The following is a 12,307-nucleotide window of genomic DNA, read 5'->3' as shown; positions in this document are numbered from 1 at the left end:
TTGCACGCAGTTATGTGAAAGTAACTGTTCAGCTGTCCACACATTTTGGCGGGAGTGTCCAGGAATACTTAGATGCGCTTCTGAAATATGAAAAGGAATTGAAAGCTCGTTCTTCAGATGATCCAGAAGATCTTGTATCAATTTGTTTGCACTTGTCATGACACCTGCAAAACGTGTCCTTCGTGCAGTAGGCCTAAATGGTTTCTTGGCAATTTCAACAATGAATGTGTTACAGAATACCCATACGATTCTGTCACGAATCCGATGGTTTGAGAATTAAGTTTAATTTATGAATAGGGCAAGTTACTTCCATGCATTCCTTGGGTCCCTTGTACCAAATAACAGTCACAATGGGTTGTTCAGCTCTTTCGATATCTTTTATTATTCTTTCATAGAGCTCAATAGTCATTGTGACGTCGAAGACGTGTTATACTGGCTGTTTCCACGCCGAAAATTAGCTGCAGGCCACCACCGTAAACTGAAGTATCGCATCAGCAGATGTAAACTATTCGATTATCAATATTTTATCGGAGGTAAGGAGGCGTACCTCTTCGAAGATTTTAAATAGTTCTCCTCCAGCTGAAAGTAAGTTGTTTCGTCCACGTCTTGAGCGTTGAATGGCAAAGAAAAGGATACTTCTGTCTCCTCAGATAATAGTATGCTTTTGAAGAAACCAACCTAGATTATGAAAACTCTCTAGTCAGTTATACGTCGAACTAGGTGCCACTTTAACCAGTAAATTGTGCTATAATAACGCCAAAGATAGAAGCGAAGACAATTTGTTTCTAAATATAGCATGCAGTTGTTCAGTATTTCCCAGTGAATATTCGGCTCTCAACACACTGAATTAACCTCACAGGATACATTGTCTTTAAAGGAAAGAACATCGAAAATTCACTGGGTGGTGAAATAAGAAACTGCCTGCCTCCTACTAAAGGAGTCGCAGATCATAACTGGATACTTGGATTTTTAAAGAAGGCCTCATATCTCCATTAACAGAATCGCTGAGTGCATTGTTAAAGTCTAATTTGCCAAACATCGTTTGAAGTAAAATCACCGTTACATATTAGCTTGCATAGCATTTCTGATGGGACATACACTCCTGGAAATGGAAAAAAGAACACATTGACACCGGTGTGTCAGACCCACCATACTTGCTCCGGACACTGCGAGAGGGCTGTACGAGCAATGATCACACGCACGGCACAGCGGACACACCAGGAACCGCGGTGTTGGCCGTCGAATGGCGCTAGCTGCGCAGCATTTGTGCACCGCCGCCGTCAGTGTCAGCCAGTTTGCCGTAGCATACGGAGCTCCATCGCAGTCTTTAACACTGGTAGCATGCCGCGACAGCGTGGACGTGAACCGTATGTGCAGTTGACGGACTTTGAGCGAGGGCGTATAGTGGGCATGCGGGAGGCCGGGTGGACGTACCGCCGAATTGCTCAACACGTGGGGCGTGAGGTCTCCACAGTACATCGATGTTGTCGCCAGTGGTCGGCGGAAGGTGCACGTGCCCGTCGACCTGGGACCGGACCGCAGCGACGCACGGATGCACGCCAAAACTGTAGGATCCTACGCAGTGCCGTAGGGGACCGCACCGCCACTTCCCAGCAAATTAGGGACACTGTTGCTCCTGGGGTATCGGCGAGGACCATTCGCAACCGTCTCCATGAAGCTCGGCTACGGTCCCGCACACCGTTAGCCCGTCTTCCGCTCACGCCCCAACATCGTGCAGCCCGCCTCCAGTGGTGTCGCGACAGGCGTGAATGGAGGGACGAATGGAGACGTGTCGTCTTCAGCGATGAGAGTCGCTTCTGCCTTGGTGCCAATGATGGTCGTATGCGTGTTTGGCGCCGTGCAGGTGAGCGCCACAATCAGGACTGCATACGACCGAGGCACACAGGGCCAACACCCGGCATCATGGTGTGGGGAGCGATCTCCTACACTGGCCGTACACCACTGGTGATCGTCGAGGGGACACTGAATAGTGCACGGTACATCCAAACCGTCTTCGAACCCATCGTTCTACCATTCCTAGACCGGCAAGGGAACTTGCTGTTCCAACAGGACAATGCACGTCCGCATGTATCCCGTGCCACCCAACGTGCTCTAGAAGGTGTAAGTCAACTACCCTGGCCAGCAAGATCTCGGGATCTGTCCCCCATTGAGCATGTTTGGGACTGGATGAAACGTCGTCTCACGCGGTCTGCACGTCCAGCACGAACGCTGGTCCAACTGAGGCGCCAGGTGGAAATGGCATGGCAAGCCGTTCCACAGGACTACATCCAGCATCTCTACGATCGTCTCCATGGGAGAATAGCAGCCTGCATTGCTGCGAAAGGTGGATATACACTGTACTAGTGCCGACATTGTGCATGCTCTGTTGCCTGTGTCTATGTGCCTGTGGTTCTGTCAGTGTGATCATGTGATGTATCTGACCCCAGGAATGTGTCAATAAAGTTTCCCCTTCCTGGAACAATGAATTCACGGTGTTCTTATTTCAATTTCCAGGAGTGTATTACTGTGGTTAAAATTTTATTTTTTCTGTAATATATTTTATCTTTATCTGACAGTTATTACAAATGGTAAATATATGTAACTGCGAAGACGGTTTAAGTTGGCTGTGCAACGTTCTACTTATCTGAGCATTCTATTTATACTTGTAACCCTCTTATTACACAAGGTGGTCCATTGATCGTGACTGGGCCAAATATCTCACGAAATAAGCGTCAAACGAAAAAACTACAAAGAACGAAACTTGTCTAGCTTAAAGAGGGAAACCAGATGGCGCTATGGTTGGACCGCTAGATGGCGCTGCCATAGGCCAAACGGATGTCAACTGCGTTTTTTTTTAAATAGGAACCCTCATTTTTTATTATATATTCGTGTAGTACGTAAAGAAATATGAATGTTTTAGTTGGACCACTTTTTTCGCTTTGTGATAGATGGCGCTGTAATAGTCACAAACACATGGCTCACAATTTTAGATGAACAGTTCGTAACAGGTAGGAATTTTTATAATTAAAATACAGAAAGTAGGTACGTTTGAACATTTTATTTCGGTTGTTCCAGTGTGATACATGTACCTTTGTGAACTTTTCGTTTCTAAGAACGCATGCTGTTACGGCGTAAATACCTGTAAATACCACATTAATGCAACAAATGCTCAAAATGATGTCCGTCAACCTCAATGCATTTGGCAATACGTGTAACGACATTCCTCTCAACAGCGAGTAGTTCGCCTTCCGTAATGTTCGCACATGCACTGACAATTGGCTGACGCATGTTGTCAGGCGTTGTCGGTGGATCACGATAGCAAATATCCTTCAACTTTCCCCACAGAAAGAAATCCGGGGACGTCGGATCTGGTGAACGTGCGGGCTATGGTATGGTGCTTCGACGACCAATCCACCTGTCATGAAATATGCTATTCAATACCGCTTCAACAGCACGCGAGCTATGTGCCGGACGTCCATCATGTTGGAAGTACATCGCCATTCTGTCATGCAGTGAGCCGGCCGCTGTGGCCGAGCGGTTCTAGGCGCTTCAGTCCGGAACCGCACTGCTGCTACGGTCGCAGGTTCGAATCCTGCCTCGGGCATGGATGTGTGTGATGTCCTTAGGTTAGTCAGGTTTAAGTAGTTCTGAGTCTAGGGGACTGATGACCTCAGATGTTAAGTCCCATAGTGCTTAGAGACATTTGAACCATTTGTCATGCAGTGAAACATCTTGTAGTAACATCGGTAGAACATTACGAAGGAAATCAGCAATATATTGCACCATTTAGATTGCCATCGATAAAATGGGGGCCAATTATCCTTCCTCCCATAATGCTGCACCATATATTAATCCGCCAAGGTCGCTGATGTTCCACTTGTCGCAGCCATCGTGGATTTTCCGTTGCCCAATAGTGCATATTATGTCGGCTTACGTTACCGCTGTTGGTGAATGACGCTTCATCGCTAAATAGAACGCGTGCAAAAAATCCGTCATCGTCCAGTAATTTCTCTTGTGCCCAGTGGCAGAACTGTACACGATGTTCAAAGTCGTCGCCATGCAATTCCTGGTGCATAGAAATATGGTACGGGTGCAATCGATGTTGATGTAGCATTCTCAACACCGACGCTTTCGAGATTCCCGATTCTCGCGGAATTTGTCTGCTACTGATGTGCGGATTAGCCGCGACAGCAGCTAAAACACCCACTTGGGCATCATCATTTGTTGCAGGTCGTGGCTGACGTTTCACATGTGGCCGAACACTTTCCTGTTTCCTTAAATAACGTAACTATCCGGCGAACGGTCCGGACACTTGGATGATGTCGTCCAGGATACCGAGCAGCATATATAGCACACGCCCGTTGGGCATTTTCATCACAACAGCCATTCATCAACACGATATCGAGCTTTTCCGTAATTGGTAAACGGTCCACTTTAACACGGGTAATGTATCACGAAGCAAATACCGTCCTCATTGGCGGAATGTTACGTGATACCACCTACTTATACGTTTGTGACTATTACAGTGCCATCTATCACAAAGCGAAAAAAGTGGTCCAACTAAAACATTTATATTTCCTTACGTACTACACAAATATGTAATAAAAAATTGGGGTTCCTATTTTTTTAAAAACGCAGTTGATATCCGTTTGTCCTACTGCAGCGCCATCTAGCGGGCCAACCATAGCTCCAGCTGGTTTCCCCCTTCAAGCTAGACGAGTTTCGTTCTTTGTAGTTTTTTCGTTCGTGAGATATTTGGCCCGGTCACTATCAATGGACCACCCTGTATAACTTTTCAATCCGACTAATTAGAACAGTGTTTATAAATGTACCAGAACTACAAGGTGTGATTATATATGATCAGCACGAGAAATACACCGAGGAATATCACAGCCAACGCTTAGCACAATGGAAAACTGAAGTCCATAGCACTGTTGTCTCTCTGGTGGCGTCACAGGCCGCTGGTCAGTGGCAGCGTATTAGTCGGAATTGGCCTATCTGTCAAATTTCTACCTGCCTTGTGTAAATACCGTGTTCGTGTACGCACTCCCTTGGTCGACCTATAAATTCTACGTAGTAGTACTCGATTTCAGTAAGATAATGTGCGCCCAACAAGAACACAGGAGGTAAGTACCAAAAATGCGGCTGTACATGAAGGCCACGGTGAGAGAAAACTTTACCATGCGGAATCGGATCCGGGGGCCGCCGGGCGTCGAAGTGCCAGTCAGCTGAACCGACCCGACGCTGCTGGCGTCGTCGTCGAACTCCGCCTGCTTGTAGCGCGCCATCTGCAACAGACAACACATTCGCTACTTACACTGCCACACACTTTCATCTACGTTTGCCATACGTATGCGATTACGCCTCGCTTATAATGTAACCGCCTTGCAGATTACAGGAATTAAAGTTTTTTTTAAATTTTTTTTTATGTGCGCCCTGGCAAGTATAGTCAAGATAACTCTAAAGTACAGTTTTTGATAGCCGATGGTTATAATTAAAGTGCAGCTACTCGCAGAGATCCAGTGAGGCAGTAATTATCCTATGGCAGCGTCCGCCCCGGTAGCTGAGTGGTCAGCGTGACAGACTGTCAATCCTAAGGGCCCGGGTTCGATTCCCGGATAGGTCGGAAATTTTCTCCGCTCAGGGACTGGGTGTTGTGTTGTCCTAATCATCATCATTTCATCCCCATCGACACGCAGGTCGCCGAAGTGGCGTCAAATCGAAAGACCTGCACCAGGCGAACGGTCTACCCTACGGGAGGCCGTAGCCACACGACATTTCCATTTTTATATGGCAGCGAAACTTGGTAGATAATCTAATGCGTTAACACGGAGCCGATTTACGCTGGAAAAAAAAATAGTTTCAATTTTGGCCACCAGGTGCACATCTGGCGCTGTAAATACACCGAAGATGTGTAGAAATAGTAGGGCATTGTCTATATTTTTCAATGTTCGTATAGTTGGATGCATAGCATCGAATTACGCAGACACTGTAAAATACAGACACTTCCCTACTGTATTTCACACCAAAGCAAGGCAATCTGACGAGCAAAACAATGTCTCTCCCTGTGCGGTAACCATACGATTTGTTCGCGAACACTATGGTATGTAGAAACTAGGACATATGGAAGTTTGGGGCGGTCTGGAGGCATGGTTGGATGCCTGAGGCGGGTAAGGCGCCCGCTTGCGTAAAGCGGGAAATCCGGGTTCGAGTCCCGATCCGGTACAAATTTTCATACGTTACTAGGAAATCGTATAGCCGTCGTCATTCATATTCGTAATGTGTGAAACCGTTTCATAACATACAGAAATGTTTCCATATGTAATGGTTTAGGAACGGGGTGTGAGCAGGAAAGGTAACACAACTGCCACTTACACAGTTTGTTCAATATGAGCACCGGCGAGTTCCACGAGATACTGTACAACACCAAATTTGGAAAACTGGACCTAATTTTTTCCAGCGTAAATCCCTTACGTTAAGTATTGGCATATCTACGAAGTTTCGCTGCCATACGAAACTTACAGCACATACTAGACCAACCCCAACGTGCTCCCATGCTCACCCAACAACATCGCAAATTATGATTAAAGCGGGCGCAGGATCACCGAAATTGGACCGCGGATCAATGAAATCGTATCGGCTTGTAGGAAGATTGACGTTCATTGTTAAAATTAGGTCGACGACCGCGTCCAGACACACCGTCATGGAGGCGTTATTAATCACTGGACGCAGAACTCCGAAAATTACCTATCACATAAAACGCTGAATTTCATTTAGTGGATACTTCTTGAATTAGTTTGACGTCTCATTCTCTTTGTAGTTAGTCTCTTGCTACTACACTTGTTTGAACAAAAATACTATCCTTTTCACAGGTAATAAACCCAGGCACTTTTTCAGTCTTTTCAATAGAATTTTTGTTACCAAACTAAGCATGTGAGCAAAACACGATATATGACTTTTTCCCCAAATGCTATTTCTGTTCCTTTACTGATGTCGTTACGGAACATGTACAAAAATGATTCGTTTAAATAACGAAAAAATAATTGACTGAGGCATCAAGTAGCATGGCTTTTTTGCCATCGCAGGTCAATATTTTGTCTTTAACATCGATATTACAAAGTTTCAAAGGCTTCAGTGTCGATATTGAAACATAGATGATTAAATTCCCGACATAAATATTTTGTAAATATCTATGATCAACGGACGTCCGTAGGAGAAACTAACTTGATCAAGTAACTGAGTATAGGCACCAGTGCTTGTTGTTACTTCAAAGTGCGAGCATGGAGAACATGCTTTCGGTTGTTGTCGTTCTGATCTTCAGTTTGAAGACTGGTTTGGTGCAGCTCTCCTCGCTAGTCTATCCTGTCTAATCCTTTTCGTCTCTGAGTAATTACTGCAGCCTACATTAACTTGAACCTGCTTAGTGTATTGACGCCTAGGTCTCCCTCTACAATCCCCCCCACCCCACACACACACACACACACATACATTTCCCTCCAACACCAAATTTACGATTCCCTGATGCCTCAACCGACCACTTCCTTCAGTCATGGTGTGCCATAAATTAAATTTCTTCTCTATTCGATTCGGCACTTCCTCAGTATTTATGAGATCTATCCCTCTAATCTTCGACCACCCACAGCAGCACGACAATACAAAAGCGTCTGTTCTTTTCACGTTTGAACTGCTTATCCTGCACGTTTCACTTCCGTACAAGGCTATACTCCAGAGAATTACCTTCAGAAACGGCTTCCTTACACTGAAATTCGTATTAGATGTTAACAAACTCCTCTTTTTCAGAAATGCTTTTCTTGACATTGCCAGACTGCAGTTTACATACTCTCTAATTCGTCCATCTTCAGTTATTTTGGTGTCCAAACAGCAAAACCCGTCTACTGTTTTTAGTGCTTTATTTCTTAATCTAATTGCCTCAGCTTCGCATGATTTAGTTCGTCTACTTTCCGTTGCCCCAGGTTTACTTTCGCTGATGTTCATCTCATAATCTCTTTTCAGGACACTGCCCACTCCGTTCAGCTGCTACCCCAAGTCCTTTGCCGTCTCTGACAGAATTACAATGTTATCGCCTTACCTCAAAGTTTTTATTTCTTCTTCCTGAACTTTAATTCCTACAACCCTGTCTCCCTTCCTTCTCAACTACTGGTTCCCTTTATGTCCTCCAACTCTTATAATTGCACTCTGGTTTCCGTACAAGTTGTAAATACCCTTTCGGTCCAGTATTTTACCCTGCTACTTTAAAAATGTCAATGAGAGTAGTCTAGTCAGCCTTTCCAAACGCTGTATTCTAAGATAAATCGGACAGTCAGTGCTGCCTCACCAGTGTGCGATTTGCAGGGGGGGATGGGGGGGATTTCCCCCCCTCTGCATCAGACCATCCCGTCGTCTGGTTTTAGTTTATGCATCCCAACCTGGGATGTTTATTTCCCACGCACTGGAGTAAAACTTTACATATAATTTAAATTTGTGGATCCGAACACTGAAAGATTTGAATAAGACTTATTATTAATACTATTAGTATGTTTCAGTTTTCTATCACCAGAATAAGTACAACTTTTCACAAATGTGCCTCTACTTTTTGAATTCCCCTCGTATATCTGTACCCATATGTAGATGATTTTGTAAATAAGCTTTACCTATAATGTACTTTTAAACATATAACAGGGGATGGCTTTTCTGATAGTGCATACGCATCAATAGTGAGTTTCGGCATTAACATCTATTTATAAATAGTTGTTTAGCCATGCGTAACGCCACGGTCCAAGCTAGTTATATATATAATTCTACTAACCCCTTAAGACATCCCCCCCCCCCCTGGTAAAAACACAAATCGCACCCTGTGCCTCACAGTTCCTACATTTCTCCGGAACCCATACTGATCTTTCCGGAAATCGGCTTCTACCAGTTTTTCCAGTTTTCTGTAAATAATACGTGTCAGTATTTTGCACTCAATGTTTATTCAACGGATGATTCGGTAATATTCAAACTTGTCATCATCTGCCTTCTTTGGAACTCAAAATCTGAACTTTCCCTTCCTCCTTCCTGGGAGTAAAAACGACGATGCTGGCACTTGATCAGGTCTTCAGTTCGCTTTGCCAGGTAATACATTAGTCTCACGCTTAAGATGCATCAACGCGATTCACACGATGCTTGAATTTTGAGATTTGTTGGCAAGTTCGTGTCACTGCAATTTCTCCTCAACTGTCGTATTAACGGAGCCTAACTATGACATTAATGCTATTTTGTCTTTGTGAGGAGAAGCTAGGCCAGCAGGGGCAGATAAGCGGCGCAGACCGTTACAACAAGTGGCACTTGAAGGGTCTGGAGGTCGGCTGGCGTGGACGTTCCTCTGCGTGTAATGACGAAGCCGGGCGCGCTGCACGGTTGCCACTCGCTAGCGTAGCCTGACACACAGCTCTGTCAATACAACACGAACGGCTCGTTTCTAGACAATGTTGTCAGCATCACGTGTCGGCCAGCAACTGAAATACTTTGCACACACGAACAGTACGGTCCACAGAACAAGATAAGTTCACACTTGCATAATTCTAATAGTGTGGTAGTCGGACAATATTTTAAAAAATGAACGCCTTTTTTAATATAATTTATTCTCCGTCACACTTGCTCACAGTTTAAATGCGAAATTACCGGTTTCAGATTTCACCGGCCGTCTTCAGACCATACGACAGACACCGGAGTCCATTCCGTCCACTAAGGAAACCACGCAGTCGATTCCTCAGTGCTCGGAATGAACTGCGTCATCCGTCTTACGATCTGAATATTCCCGGTGGCGACCGCAATAGATGCTTTCGTATTGAAATTGTGTGTGATTGTGCCGGAAAATTAAATTATTTTCAAAACAAACATTTGAACAGTTACTGGCGTCTCCAGAAGAACTGAATTATCGTTGTTTTCTAAATGAACACATCTACATCTGCACGGCTACTCTTCAATTCAGACTTAAGTGCCTGGCAGAATTATTCATCGAACCACTTTCACACTATTTCTTTAATGTTCCACACTCCAATAGCGCGCGGGAGAGATGAACACTTAACGCTTTCTATGTGAGCTCTGATTTATCTTATTTTATGACAATGATCAGTTCTCCCTTTGCAGGTGCGTGTCGACAAAATGTTTACCTATTCAGAGGAGAACGTTGGAGATTGAAATTTTAGTGTAAAGATCTTTCAGCAACGAAAAACGCCTTTGTTTTAATGACTGCCGCTCCAACTCGCGTAGATATCACATACGTGACACTCTCTCGCGATAATACAAAACGAGCTGCCCTTCTTTGAACTTTTTCGAAGTCTTCCGTAAGTTCAGTCTGATAGTGATCCCATACTGCCAGCAATACTCCAGCAGACGACGAACAAGCGTAGTGTAGGTAGTCTCTTTAGAAGACATGTTGCATCTTCTAAGAGTTTCGCCAATAAAACGCAGTGTTTGGTTTGCCTTTCAGACGGCACTAACTATGTGATCGTTCCAATTTAAGCTGTACGTAATTGTAATTCCTTGACATTCAGCTGAATTGACAGCCTTTAGATCTGTGTGACTTATCATTTAAACAAAATTTAACGGGCTCCTTTTAGTATTCATGTGAATAACCTCTGACATCGAACTGCCACTCTTCGCACCATACAGAAATCTTGTCTAGATCATTTTGCAATTGTTTTGATCTTCTGATAACTTTATTTGACGGAAAATGACAACATCATCTGCAAACAATCTAAGATGGCTGCTCAGATAGTCTTCTAAATCGTTTATATAGGTTGGGGAACGCGAGATATCACTTCTATTTTATTTGATTACTTTCCGTCAATTACTACGAACTGTGATCTCTCCGATAGTAAATCACAATCCAATCGTACAATTAAGACGATACACACACTTTCTGTATCATCAGCTACCTTCGCCTGAGGCGTTAATTCTGAATGACCAGTTAACACGAAGAACGACCAGCGTGAACAATCATTTACCCAATACGGACGATTTCTTTAGATGCATAATCACCGTGGACGGTTACTGTATGTATATCTAAAACCTCGAGACAAAGTAGAAAAGCAAGACGTGAAAACATGTGGATCACCTCATCCGAGAAATTAAAAAAAATTAATACAATACTGTAGTGCCTTCTTATTCCGAATTATGATGCAAAGTTTCTGTGGACATGCATGCGTGTCCGAAGGAACATTGCATCGTAATTGCCGGCCGCGGTGGTCTAGCGGTTCTAGGCGCTCAGTCAGGAACCGCGCGACTGCTACGGTCGCAGGTTCGAATCCTGCCTCGGGCGTGGATGTGTGTGATGTCCTTAGGTTAGTTAGGTTTAAGTAGTTCTAAGTTCTAGGGGACTTATGACCACAGATGTTGAGTCCCATAGTACTCAGAGCCATTTGAACCATTTTGCATCGTAATTCGGAATAACACAGGCACTGCAATATCATATTTATCCGCCGACACCGGGCAAGTGACTTTCAAGTAAAATGTGCCCCCTGTACGGGAATATACATAATGGATGTATGAGTATAGGTTGTAGACACATGGCTGACGATATAGGGAAGTTTGGATCTGGCCGTGATTCGTGCTCGGACCGCCAAATGGGGCGTTCCTGTGGAAAGACTGCCGGCAAGGAAACTCAGCGTGTTCGGTCAGAGGGTTAGCTGCCCTCTGTAATAAAAAAAAAAGGAGTTAATGGATCAACGACGAACTGAAACGGATGTCTTGCGACGTCCGCCCCGACAAGATACAACGAACAAACACGAACAAAATGAGATCAATTTTAAAAAATAAAAATAAGAAAATAAAAAATGGTGAGGTGACTGCTCGTGGTAAGCGGGAAATCGGGGTTCGAGTCCCGATCCGGGGCAAATTTTCGTTGTCGTCATTCCATTATACGGCTGGTGTTAGTCCATATAAAAAAAATGAAGACTCAAACACCATAGAATAAAGTGGAAGTAAATGCTTTTTTTAGGACGGGACTGGCATGGTGTGATACTAACAGATTATGCTCGTATTCTTCTGACATGGCTCTCAGTGACTTCTACCTCTTTCCTAGAATGAAGAAACCATTGCGAGGCACGCATTTCCAGAATGACAATGAGGTGATTTTCGTAGTGTGGCGGTTCCTTACACTCAAAATGCAGTTATACAATAAAAGCCTCCCCCAAGTCAGCCATCATTAGAAACAATATACTCCACTGAAGGGTGAATATATATGGAGGATTGACACCATCGCCACGGTTCTTTGAGCCGATAATAGAAATTTTATGATCATCCGGCGTAATGGTCCATCATC

The 12,307-nt window shown here is 44.3% G+C and overlaps 1 protein-coding gene across 3 annotated transcripts in view; it reads right to left on the bottom strand.

The window, feature by feature from the left end:
* Window positions 1-12,307, bottom strand: part of LOC124555774 (endothelin-converting enzyme homolog) — a 400,218-nt gene that overhangs the window by 254,556 nt on the left and 133,355 nt on the right. For all 3 annotated transcript variants that reach the window (XM_047129822.1, XM_047129823.1, XM_047129824.1), the window contains exon 2: window positions 5,181-5,288. In XM_047129822.1, the coding sequence (XP_046985778.1) occupies window positions 5,181-5,288 (108 nt within the window). The remainder of the gene's footprint in view (window positions 1-5,180; window positions 5,289-12,307) is intronic.

This window comes from Schistocerca americana, chromosome X, assembly GCF_021461395.2.
Source record: "Schistocerca americana isolate TAMUIC-IGC-003095 chromosome X, iqSchAmer2.1, whole genome shotgun sequence".
Lineage (NCBI taxonomy): Eukaryota > Metazoa > Arthropoda > Insecta > Orthoptera > Acrididae > Schistocerca > Schistocerca americana.
The sequence above is the reverse complement of the archived record's forward strand: the minus strand, read 5'-3'. Positions and strand labels throughout refer to the sequence as shown.